This window comes from Pelophylax lessonae (assembly GCF_965119305.1).
Source record: "Pelophylax lessonae genome assembly, chromosome: 6".
Classification (NCBI taxonomy): domain Eukaryota; kingdom Metazoa; phylum Chordata; class Amphibia; order Anura; family Ranidae; genus Pelophylax; species Pelophylax lessonae.
This window is the reverse complement of record NC_138773.1, coordinates 35,166,751-35,180,062: the sequence shown is the minus strand read 5'-3', so window position 1 is coordinate 35,180,062 and position 13,312 is coordinate 35,166,751. Positions and strand designations below refer to the sequence as shown.

Sequence of the window (13,312 nt, the reverse complement as noted above, 5' to 3'; positions counted from 1 at the left end):
CCCACCCTACTTACAACTGTGCATAAAACAATAAATGAGAAAAAAAAAAAAACTGATGCAAAAATTAATTAAATAAAAAAAAAAAAAGTGTTATTTGAGCTAAAAAAAAAACTTTTTTTTTTAAATTTAATTTTTGTATCCGTTTTTTTTTTTTTACTCAAAGATTATCGTAATAACTCAAAATGTGCACGTTGCAGTTTCTCTTTAACCTCTTGGCACCAATGGCATGCTAATATGCGGCCTCTTGGCGGGTGCGCCTTGCTGCCAGGCAGCCACATATTTGCGTACCACACTGCAAACACAGCTGTGCCAAGAGCATGTGGCCTGTGCGCTACCAACACTATTACCGGCGGCTAACAGCCCACCATCACTGCTTTCTGATCAAGTGACCACCAAGCAGTGATGGTGGGCTTTCCGTTAGTCGCCGGTAACGGTGCTGGACACATGCTCTTGGCATAGCTGTTTGCAGTGTGGTACGCAAATATGTGGCTGCTCGGCAGCAAGGCCCACCCAACGAGAGGCCTCATATTTGCATGCCATCGGTGCCCAGAGGTTAAAGAGAAACTGCAACGTGCACATTTTGAGTTATTACGATAATGTTTGAGCTAAAAAAAAACTTTTTTTATTTGATTTTTACATGACTGTTTTATTTTTTTTTGTTTTTTCATTTATTGTTTTATGCACAGTTGTAAGTAGTCCCACTAGTGGTTATTTGTTATTGCCTTAAACCGGGTTTCCACTCATTATTTTTTACGTTTATTAAACGTCAGAAGCTACAAAAAGTGTAGCTGCTAACTTTTAATAAACACACCCTTACCTGTCTCACAATCCAGCAATGTAGACGCCCGAAGCCTCGATCCTCTCCCTCTGGTCTCTGCGGAGCGGGCATCACTAGTGTGGGCACCCGGCTGTGACAGCTTGTGGCTTCACAGCCGGGTGCGCACTGCGCGTGCGCGAGTCGTGCTGCACGTTGTGAATGGCGGGCAATCTTCTGGGACCTGTGACCTGTCCCAAAAGATTGCAGGGAGAGAGAGGAGAACTTCCACTCGAGTTGCCTAGGCGGCCCAAGCAGAAGTGGGAGAGGGTACCCCCCCCCCCCCCCCCCCCCCCAAAAAAAAAATGACCTGCCAAATGTGGCATGTCGGGGTCAGCAGTATATAAAGTGGAAGTTCCACTTTTGGGTGGAACTCCGCTTTAATTTACCTTCACTGGAACTAAGGGGCCAAGACCAATTCGGGAAAGACAACCCCACACCATAATCCACCCCCCCCCCCCCATCCACCAAATTATTTGGACCAGTGTACAAAGCAGGGTTCATAAAGATATGGATGAGTGAGTTTGGGGTGGAGGAACTTGACTTGGCTCAACCCGATAGAACACATTTGGGATGAATTGGCGCCAGGCCTTCTCTCCAACATCTGAAATGCGCTTCTGGAGGAATTATCAAACATTGCCATAGACACTCCTAAACCTTGTGGACAGCCTTCCCAGAAGAGTTGAAGCTGTTATAGCTGCAAAGGGTGGACCAACTCAATATTGAACCCTACGGACTAAGACTGGGATGCCATTACAGTTCATGTGTGTAAAGGCAGGCGTCCCAATACTATAGTGTGTGTGTATGTGTATGTGTATGTGTGTGTGTATGTGTATGTGTGTGTGTATATATATATATATATATATATATATATATATATATATATATATATATATATATATATATATATATATATATATATATAATCTCTGCAACGTGTAGAATTAAGAAACCGTACACCAGGTTTTTTTTTTTAAACGGATATATTAATTTATAATAATTTACATTTAAACTGATCTGATTCACTCCTAAGAACTGTAAATACCCTCGTTGATGTTGTCAGGCTGTAGTTTTAGCGGGGTGGGTGAGGACCTTGGCTGGGTGATAATAAACAGGACGAGAGAGGACATGGTGCTGCTTCTGCCTTTGCCTGATGGCCAGGTAGATCGGGACAGCGAATGAGCCAAGGGAGAGCGCCAGGAACATCGCATGAATCTGCAAAAAAAAACAAAAATTAAATAGAAAAAATTTTCAAATTTTTTTTATTCTTTAATTCTTTTTCACACTTAACTGTTTGAGATGTGCTTTGAAACTGCTGCCGTTTTCTCCAGACGAATATTAAAATGGCACCCGGGTCCGGAATACTGTATTTGGCCTCATTTAATCCCTGTTAGACGTTACCATTCTAAGGGATCCCTGCATAACTCTATTGCATCGTACAATATCAAGGATCGTTACCGCAAAACAAACATAAAGACTAGACTATTTTTTTGGGAAGTAAGAGAACGCAGAAATACGCTGTTGGCCATTGAGAAACTATGCGGTTGATTTACTAAAACTGAAGCAATCCAAATCTGTGCTTGGTAGCCAATCAGCTTCTACCTTCAGCTAGTTCAGTTAGGCTTTGACAATAAAACCTGGAAGCTGATTGGTTTCTATGCAGAGCTGCACCAGATTTTGCACTCTCCAGTTTTAGTAAATAAAAAAAAAAAAAAAAATATATATATATATATATATATATCTATCACACACATACTATAGCACCAAAAGTATTTGGACGCCTGCATTTACAAGCACATGAACTTTGATGGCATCCCAGTCTTATTCTGTAGGGTTCAATATTGAGTTGGCCCACCATTTGCAGCCATAACTTTACCCTCCCTTCTAGATTGTAAGCTCTAACGAGCAGGGCCCTCTATTTCCACCTGTTCTGAACTGTATTGTAACTGTATTGTCTTCCCTCAAATTGTAAAGCGCTGCGCAAACTGTTGGCACTATATAAATCCTGTATAATAATAACAGCTTCAACTCTTCTGGGAAGGCTGTCCACAAGGTTTAGGAGTGTGTCTATGGGAACGTTTGACCATTCTTCCAGAAGCGCATTTGTGAGGTCAGGCACTGATGTTGGACGCGAAGGCCTGGCGTGCATTTTCTGCTCTCATTCATCCCAAAGGTGTTCTATGGGGTTGAGGTCAGGACTGTGCAGGCTAGTCAAGTTCCTCCCCCCAAACTCGCTCATCCATGTCTTTATGGACCTTGCTTTGTGCACTGGTGCGCAGTCATGTTGGAACAGGAAGGGGTCAACCCCAAACTGTTCCCACAAAGTTGGGAGCATGAAATTGTCCAAAATGTCTTGGTATGCTGACGCCTTAAGAGTTCTCTTCACTGGAACTAAGGGGCCAAACCAACCCCTGAAAAACCACACCATAATCCCCCCTCCTCCAAATTATTTGGACCAGTGCACAAAGCAAGGTCCATAAAGACATGGATGAGTGAGTTTGGGGTGGAGGAACTTGACTGGCCTGCACAGAGTCCTGACCTCAACCCGATAGAACACCTTTGGGTGAATTAGAGTGGAGACTGCGAGCCAGGCCTTCTCTTCCAACATCAGTACCTGACCTCACAAATGCGCTTCTGGAAGAATGGTCAAACATTCCCATAGACACACTGCTAAATCTTGTGGACAGCCTTCCCAGAAGAGTTGAAGCTGTTATAGCTGCAAAGGGTGGGCAACTCAATATTGAACCCTACGGACTAAGACTGGGATGCCATTAAAGTAAATGTGCCTGTAAAGGCAGGCGTCCCAATACTTTTGGTAATATACTGTGTATGAAGAGATAATCTACCATAGAAATATTGTAAACAACAAAAAGTGCACGATTATTGGGTCTTCCTTGATTACTCATCACAGTCTATACAATCTTTTAAGACTGGTAACACTGCCTTTCTAAAGATTGCCAATCACAAAATTATTTTAAACCGGTCTAGTTACCACATCTTTCCTTTAAAATTGTGAAAGAACGCTACTGAAAGGATATGGTGATGCAAATCCAGATAACTCTGAATCTCTGCCAGGGTTTGCTTGCATTATGACATCCTAAACTGTCAATTTGTAAGTTCTTATTGGATCACAAGAGAAGTAAATTGAGACTGGAAGTGCTAAACCAGGATATTCATGTCCACATACAAGTTTATTTCAATGATGGATTGTTTGCAAAGTCAAAATGTTTCAGGGGCTGTACCTCTACCTCCTTCATAGCCTTTCTCAACCTCTTTACACCAGAGGAACCCTTAAAATAATTTTCAGGTTTCAGGGGGTCAGTGGGAAGAATGCCCCCCTTATGTTGGTGGTCAGTGAGAAACATACCCCTTACATTGGTGGTCAATGGGGAAGATTTTCCATATAGTGGTGATCAATGGGAAGAATGCTCTTTAAATTCCTGGTCAGTGGTGGGAATGCCCCTTACATTGGTGGTCAGTGGAAGAATGCCCTCTACATAGGTGGTCAGTGGGAAGAATGCCCCTTACATTGGGAGTCTGTTAGAAGAATGTTCCTTATATTGGTGGTCAGTGGGGAGAATGCCCCTTATATTGGTGGTCAGGGGGAAGAATGCTCCTTACATTGGTGGTCAGTGGGATGCCCCTTACATTGGTGGTCAGTGGGAAGAATGTCCCTTACATTGGTGGTCAGTGGAAAGAATGCCCCTTACATTGGTGGTCAGTGGGAAGAATGCCCCTTACATTGGTGGTCAGTGGGAAGACTCCCCCTTATGTTGGTGGTCAGTGAGAAAAATAAACCTTACTATGGTGGTCAATGCTGAAGATTTTCCATACATTGGCGGTCAGTGGGAAGAATACTTCTTACATTGGTGGTCAGTGGGAAGAATGCCCCTTACATTGGTGGTCAGTGGGAAGAATGCTTCTTACATTGGTGGTCAGTGGGAAGAATGCTTCTTACATTGGTGGTCAGTGGGAAGAATGCCCCTTACATTAGCAGCCAGTGGGGAGAGTTGAAGCTGTTATATTTGCAAAGGGTGGGCCAACTCAATATTGAACCCTATGGACTAAGACTGGGATGCCATTAAAGTTCGTGTGTGTGTGTGTGTGTAAAGGCAGGCGTCCCAATACTTTTGACAATATAATATATGTGTGTGTAATATATATATTTTATATATATATTATTCACACACTATCCAAAACCTAGTATAGAGGCACTCACGGGTCTTGCAGAGGAGGTAGTTTAAAACCGCAGTGTTTTCTTTTGTATTTTTGGTCAACAATTCGATGAATATACATAATTTTATTTATTTTGCTGGAACCTGCTTTTTTTTTTGCTTTTTTTTTTTTTTTATCAGCCTAAAGCACCAGCTGAAAAAAAAAGGGGAGCTTACGACTATCCCATTTTCACTTGCAATCTCTGAACCTTGATGAAGGGAGACTTTCAGAACCCCCCAAAATGTGATGGCTTGTCTTTCTCAAATTTTTTGTTAAAAAAAAAAAAAATGGTTTCTAAACAATTGGTTTGTCACTATTCTGGCTGAAGAAGATAGCTGAGGCCACCTCTTACCCAGAAAACGTCGCCCTCCAGTGGGCCGGTGAGTAGCAGGAAGATCGGATGTTGTAGAAGTGTAAAGAGGGATGTGATGACCATATGGATTCCCAGCAGAGATCCAAAGTGATCCTTGTGGAACCTAAATAACAAAATAGATGAAAGATCCTTAAAATCACATAGATCCCAGCAAACCCATAATTCCTGTTGTTATTACTATACTCACATGACATGATACAGGCTTGTGCTAACCATAAACATGGACGTCCTTATAACGATGTGAAGGATGAACGCCAGGATCTGAGAGATGAGAATAAAATCATGTGGAAGTCAGTAAGATGCGATACAATCTTAGAGATTCTGTCACCAATTTTTAATAACATGCCTACAATTACTTACATTCATCTTTAACCTTATAGGAAGATTGTGGACATTTAAAAATGAATGGTCTGTTGACAGATCTGTCAGAAAAAAAAGTTACAGTCTGCAGAGCTCAGTGAGGAGAGCTCTGAGAGCTGATTGGAGGCAAGGGACACACCCCCTTTCACACAGGAACAGAGCTGAGGTGGTCATATAGCTGGAGGTCCCTCCTCTGTCACCATTTTTCTCTTGGTGTCAGGAAAACTTGTCATAAGTGACTCATGTTGATCGCAGAGGAAGGAAGCAGCAGAAAGAAATTACACTTAGTGCTCTAGATTGATCCAAGCACACACTGTAGAGCAGGGGGTCTCAAACTGATAGCCCTCCAGCTGTTGCAGAACTACAATTCCCATGAGGCATTGTAAGGCTGACAGTTACAAGCATGACTACCATAGGCAGAGGCATGATGGGACTTGTAGTTTCCGCAAGAGCTGGAGGGCGGCCAGTTTGAGACCTCTGCTATAGAGGGATGTGCTTTATAATTTCACGTCTGAGGGTTACAACTACTTTAAAGTTAACCGCTTCAGCCCTGGAAGGTTTTACCCCCTTAATGACCAGGCAATTCGTCACTGCGTTACTTTAACGAAAAAATGTGCGGTTGCACGACGCCGTACCCAAATAAAATTGATGTCCTTTTTTTTCCCACAAACAGAGCTTTCTTTTGGTGGTATTTGATCACCTGCGGTTTTAGATTTTGCACTATAAACAAAAAAAAAAAAAAAGCAACCATTTTGAAAAAAAAAAAACAATATTTTTTTTACTTTCTGCTATAAAACATCCCCAATATATTTTCTAAAAAAAAAAAATCAATTTTTTTTGTATCAGTTTAGGCCAATTTGTATTCTGCTACATATTTTTGGTAAAAAAAAAAAAAAAAAAATCCCAAAAAGCGTATTTGAATTGGTTTGCACAAAGTTATAGCGTTTACAAACTACGAGATAGATTTTTGGACTTTTTAAAAAAATGTTTTTGTTTTTATTAGTAATAGCGGCGATCAGCGATTTTTTAGCGGGGCTGCGACATTGCGGCGGACAGATCGGACCCCTAACTGCCATTTTTGACACTTTTCGGGGACCAGTGACATTACTACAGTAATCAGTGCTAAATAATATGCACTGTTGCTGTATAAATGACACTGGCAGGGGAGGGGTTAACACTGGGGGTGATCAAAGGGGTTAATGTATGCCTGTTGGTGCTTACTGACTGTGTGGGGGGATGGTCCTGTGACTGGCACACAGAGATCGGGGTTGTAGCTTAGCTGGGACTCCTGATCTCTCCCTGCCTGTCTGACAGAAGACTCGCCTGCTTTGTTTACATAAGCAGGCGGGTCTTCTGTCAGTTTCTTTGACGATTGCGGGAGGCCGGTGGTGATCGCCGCCGCTCCTGCCGTGTCTAATCACAGCAGGAGCGTGGCTCTGGCGGCGTGCGTGCACGATACTGCGTAGATATACGTGATTTTGCGCAGCGAAGCCGCCCTGCTGCAGTATATCTGCGGTGGGCGGTCGGCAGTTGGTTTAAAGAAACATTCCTGATTGAACTATATGCACAACAGTTGTGAGACATTGAAATGCATTTTTGTGTGTTTTGTTACATAAAGGCAGGAAGATTCCATGTGCGATCCTTAACAGTGTAGGCAAAACACATAGAGAACAATTGTTTTCTCAGCGTCCTTGCATTGATCTGTGCAGATCAGCACAGCTCATCGCACCTGGTGTGAATGAGGCGCAGGTAAGTGACCCCCCCTGAGGTCCCAACGCTTTAGAGCCGGTTCACACTGGTGCGATGGAAGGCATCGCATGTGATTCAGAGTGCACTGCTGTGCAAATCACATGCAATGTCTTTGCGATGCGAATTCAGCCATACAGATTGTATACAGATTGTATACAGATTGTATGGCTGAATTTGCATCACATTCAGACCAAAGTCATGCAGGACCCTTTTTGGTCCGAACCAGAATCAGATCGCATGGGTGTTCCGATTCCTGTCCGAATTGACAGTTTGCACTGCGATAGGCGAACTAATTTGGGGGGTGTCGTTCATTTTGTATTGGCACTCCCAGCAGTTTACATATGGCAGTTGTGAACTTCCTGCGAGTCGGGTGCGATGCGGGAATCCGCAGTGGGTTCCCGCATCGCACCAATGTGAATGGACTCTTAGGCCCCTTTCACAGTTGTGCGACTTGTCATGCGATTTGGGACTGCAAAATCGCATGACAAGTCGTTCTCCATTATTTCCAATGAGCCCCATTCATATCTGTGTGACTTGAAGTCGCACCGACTTCAAAGAAGTCCCTGCACTACTTTTGGTATGATTTTGGTGCGTTTTGAGAAAAAGACATTATAAGCCCAGTCAAACTCGCATCAAAATCGCGGCAAAAGTCGCGGTAAAATCATGCGACTTTGAAGTCGCACAAGTGTGAAAGGGGCCTTAAGCAGTATTATTATGTTGTAAGCACAGACTGGCCTTGCTGTAGGAAAAGCGTGTGATACTTTCGTGAATTTTCATTCAATATCGGTTTTCTACAAATTTTTCACATGCTGAGCAATTGAAACACTTCCCCAAAGTTTGGTTTTGGCATGAGGCTATCGCTAGATTTGTGGTTTTCCTCCCCGGCAATTTAGTTTCGACCAGAATAAAATACAGATTTTAGCACGCTAGTAAAGGTTCATGATTAGGGTAATATAGGCTGAACTTTTTTTTTTGGGGGGGGGGGGGGGGTTTCCAAGTGATTTAAAAATGTAGTTATTATTCTAATGTATTCTAATTATTATTATATGGAATATAGAGATATTTTATAATAGTTTAAATTCTCTTTTTGGATTTTCAAGTGATTTATATATCATTATATAGATTTATTAGATTTTAATATAAATATAAATATATATATATATATATATATATATATATATATATATATATATATATATATATAATGGGTGTGTGTATATATACAGTATCTCACAAAAGTGAGTACACCCCTCACATTTTTGTAATTATTTTATTATATTTTTTCATGTGACAACACTGAAGAAATGACACTTTGCTACAATGTAAAGTAGTGAGTGTACAGCTTGTATAACAGTGTAAATTTGCTGTCCCCTCAAAATAACTCAACACACAGCCATTAATGTCTAAACCACTGGCAACAAAAGTGAGTACACCCCTAAATGAAAATGTCCAAATTGGGCCCAAAGTGTCAATATTTTGTGTGGCCACCATTATTTTCCAGCAGTGCCTTAACCCTCTTGGGCATGGAGTTCACCAGAGCTTCACAGGTTGCCACTGGAGTCCTCTTCCACTCCTCCATGATGACATCACGGAGCTGGAGGATGTTAGAGACCTTGCGCTCCTCCACCTTCTGTTTGAGGATGCCCCACAGATGCTCAATAGGGTTTAGGTCTGGAGACATGCTTGGCCAGTCCATCACCTTTACCCTCAGCTTCTTTAGCAAGGCAGTGGTCATCTTGGAGTTGTGTTTGGGGTCGTTATTATATTGGAACACTGCCCTGCAGCCCAGTCTCTGAAGGGAGGGGATCATGCTCTGCTTCAGTATGTCACAGCACATGTTGGCATTCATGGTTCCCTCAATGAACTGTAGCTCCCCAGTGCCGGCAGTACTCATGCAGCCCCAGACCATGACACTCCCACCACCATGCTTGACTGTAGGCAAGACACACTTGTCTTTGTACTCCTCACCTGGTTGCCGCCACACAAGCTTGACACCATCTGAACCAAATAAGTTTATCTTGGTCTCATCAGACCACAGGATATGGTTCCAGTAATCCATGTCCTTAGTCTGCTTTTCTTCAGCATACTGTTTGTGTACTTTCTTGTGCATCATCTTTGGATGAGGTTTCCTTCTGGGACAACAGCCATGCAGTGTGCGGCGTATGGTCTGAGCACTGACAGGCTGACCCCCCACCCCTTCAACCTCTGCAGCAATGCTGGCAGCACTCATACATCTATTTCCCAAAGACAACCTCTGGATATGACGCTGAGCACGTGCCCTCAACTTCTTTGATCGACCATGGCGAGGCCTGTTCTGAGTGGAACCTGTCCTGTTAAACCGCTGTATGGTCTTGGCCACTGTGCTGCAGCTCGGTTTGAGGGTATTGGCAATCTTATAGCCTAGGCCATCTTTATATAGATCATAAATTCTTTTTTTTTCAGATCCTCAGAGAGTTCTTTGCCATGAGGTGCCATGTTGAACTTCCAGCAACCAGTATGAGAGAGTGCGAACGATATAGATGATGCTGGACGTCAGTGTCGGGACAAGGTCATCTAGTGTCCAGGGCAAGGATGCCAAACTGCGCCCCCCCTTACCTTAGGGTTAGGGTCAAGGCGCCCCCTATCGCTGCAATAAACCATTTCGCCCAGGGCAACCGGTCCCTCCTGCCCACCCCTTGTTCTGTCCAGCCAGGAAATGAGGGGGGCTGTGTTTGACTTGCTGCAGCTTCTAATGCACATTGTGAGAAGCTCACAGTGTGCACTGTATTCAGAGGAAGCTATTTCAGTCCAGGAGAGGAGCCGCTACAATGGTGCAAGACTGAAGGGGGAAAGATTGAGGTCAGGTTACAAATAGATTCTGTTTTCCTTTTTTTTTTTTTAAAAGGTAACTACTTTTTTTGGGGGGGGGAATAGCAAATAAAGAAAAAACAATATAGCGTATACAATTGCAACACAAATCATATTGTATTTGAATGTTATTAAAAATGACCTTTCCTTTTCAATCTGCAGCCAGTTAAATGTTCTGAAAATGCGATGCAATATGGCCGCCTGGAGGTTTTCTATACACAGAATGTATTCTGACCACACCCCCCAGAAACATCATTTCCTGCTTGTGTGATTGGCTCACCAATTTTCCCAGAAGTCTGCTTAAGGCTTGCCATACGTGTACAATTTTCTGTTAGATTTACCAAAAACCATATAATATGAGGTCAAAACTAAACACCACTTTCAATTGTATCCAATTAGGCAGGACTTTATGCTACATAGTTGAAGGTAAATCTGAAGAAAATTGTAATAAAATTGTATAATGTTTGGCCTAAGCCAGCCTAAGATACAAGTCAGATTTCTGGCATCCCCTGCAACAAAAATGTCATTTTTGGTGAGATACTCCCAATAGGAACACGTCTAAAGGGATGCAGGCCCAGCAGATTTCCTCATTAGAGCAATGCAGCTGCCACAGCTGATAGATAATTATGAAACCACTCCCATTAGACCTACTCAGCACAGAGGAACAAACAGGGATTTCTTCAGAATAACAAAAGGTAGGAATCTGCAACAAAGTTTGTTATAATTCCTGAAAAGTACAGCGATCACCCAGAGGGGAATGTTATTTTTATCAACAAAAGTGGAGTTACGCTTTAAGATAAAATTTGTGGTTGTATTTACCTGGATTTCCAGAGATGAGATCAGACACACCACACCAAATCCACAAACCACGAGAGACCTGAGGCTGTAGACTACGCAGAGTCTCTTCACACTGCACACAATTCGGTATGAAGCCCTACAAGACATTTACATCATTAGAAGTAAAAAAAACGAGGACTTGGAACCCTCAATGGGACAGAATCAGCCCCGCCATCTACGAGGGGCGATCGAGTAAAACGGGGCATTCTTCCCGCTGACCACCAATTTAAGGAACATTCTTCCCACTGATCATCAATGTAAGGAGCATCCTTCCTACTGATCACCAATGTAAGGAACATTCTTCCCACTGATCATCAATGTAAGGAACATTCTTCCCACTGATCATCAATGTAAGGAACATTCTTCCCACTGATCATCAATGTAAGGAACATTCTTCCCACTGATCACCAATGTAAGGGACATTCTTACCACTGATCACCAATGTAAGGGACATTCTTCCCACTGATCATCAATGTAAGGGACATTCTTCCCACTGATCATCAATGTAAGGAACATTCTTCCCACTGATCATTAATGTAAGGAACATTCTTCTCACTGACCACCAATGTAAGGCGCATTCTTCTCACTGACTACCAATGTAAGGAACATTCTTCCCACTGACCACCAATGTAAGGAACATTCTTCCCACTGACCACCAATGTAAGGAACATGCTTCCCATTGACCACCAATGTCGGGCGCATTCTTCCCACTGATCACCAATGTAAGGAACATTCTTCCCACTGATCACCAATGTAAGGAACATTCTTCCCACTGATCACCAATGTAAGGAACATGCTTCCCACTGATCACCAATGTAGGGCTCATTCTTCTCACTGATCACCAATGGGAAGAGGCATTCTTCCCACTGACCACCAATGTAAGGAACATTCTTCCCACTGACCACCAATGTAAGGAGCATTCTTCCCACTGACCACCAATGTAAGGAACATTCTTCCCACTGACCACCAATGTAAGGAACAAGATCATTGGTGCATTGCCACTGATTCTGCCAAGTGAGGTTGGCCCAGAAGCTATGCAGGCACCATTAAATGAGAGCTCAATCAGTCACAGCTCAGGAAACCCCTAGCAAACTATTGAGGAATCCTAGAACTTCAGGGAACCCTTGTTGAGAATGGCTACCATAGATGTTTTAGAGACACTGTTCTGACTCATTCAGTTGTTGTATGGAAATTTCAGCTTGAGCAGTTGAGCACTATAAACAACAGAGCTTATACAGGGATTCCTCCTTCTCATCAGGTGACAATATTCCAAATTCTGCATTCAGGGAAGTTGTCATGTCCTCCCTATACACAGAAGCACCAATGGCTCCTGAATGGGCAAACTGACCGGTTCACTTTGAAGCCCACATTTGTTCAGAGAAAAAAAAAAAAAAAATTCCTCTCGGAAAAATGTATGGACTTTGCGAACTACCAACCTTGCCTCACCCTCTGTGTGCTTCCCGGGTCTCTTTCGCAGGCGGTGGTTGCGAAGCAGGACGCAGATGAGAGGGGCTGCGAACAAGCCGAGCATTTGCAGAGCCCCAAATAAGGAGGAATAGAGATCTGCAGAGACAAGATACTGTTAAAGGAACACCCCAGCCAGACATGAACAATTTTAATTCAAGCTTGTTTTTGCAACTTCACCCATTTAAATCATTGATGTTATGAGTTTAAACAGCCTGACCACACTGTGAAAATGGTTACTAGATGTGGGCCTGGCTTGGCATGACCAATCTCTCCTTTTGAAAATGGACTTTACCCTTCCCAGAGCACTATGGGTTTTCTAGTTAAAGAGCACAGCTAAAAAGGACTCGCTTTCAGACTCTCTCTCTCTGATCGAAACTACGCACAAGAGCAGTCTAAACAGAGCAGCCAAGGGAGGGGGGAGGAGTCACTGACTGTACTCATTCAGATGTGTATGTAAATTTCAGCTTGAGTTGCTGAGCTCTATAAAAAAACAGGCAAATCAGGTAAAATACTCTGTTAACAGGGTAAGTTCACCTTTTCATAAAAAATTTACAGATGAACTAACCCTGAACCCCCCCCCCCCCCCCCATGCCAATATTCTGCACCCTCCCCCTGTCACTATACCCACAGAATCTTCAGTAAATAGCCCC

General features: G+C 42.9%; 1 protein-coding gene across 1 annotated transcript in view; it reads right to left on the bottom strand.

Moving 5' to 3' along the window:
• Nucleotides 1-1,831: 1,831 nt before the first annotated feature.
• LOC309558145 (large neutral amino acids transporter small subunit 4-like) overlaps nucleotides 1,832-13,312 on the bottom strand; it is a 37,596-nt gene continuing 26,115 nt past the window's right edge. The window contains exons 9-13 of the mRNA XM_082261147.1: nucleotides 12,632-12,758; nucleotides 11,178-11,292; nucleotides 5,590-5,663; nucleotides 5,382-5,505; nucleotides 1,832-2,029 (exon numbers count right to left, since the gene is read on the bottom strand). Coding sequence (XP_082117273.1) covers nucleotides 1,874-2,029; nucleotides 5,382-5,505; nucleotides 5,590-5,663; nucleotides 11,178-11,292; nucleotides 12,632-12,758 — 596 coding nt within the window. The 3' untranslated portion in view covers nucleotides 1,832-1,873. The remainder of the gene's footprint in view (nucleotides 2,030-5,381; nucleotides 5,506-5,589; nucleotides 5,664-11,177; nucleotides 11,293-12,631; nucleotides 12,759-13,312) is intronic.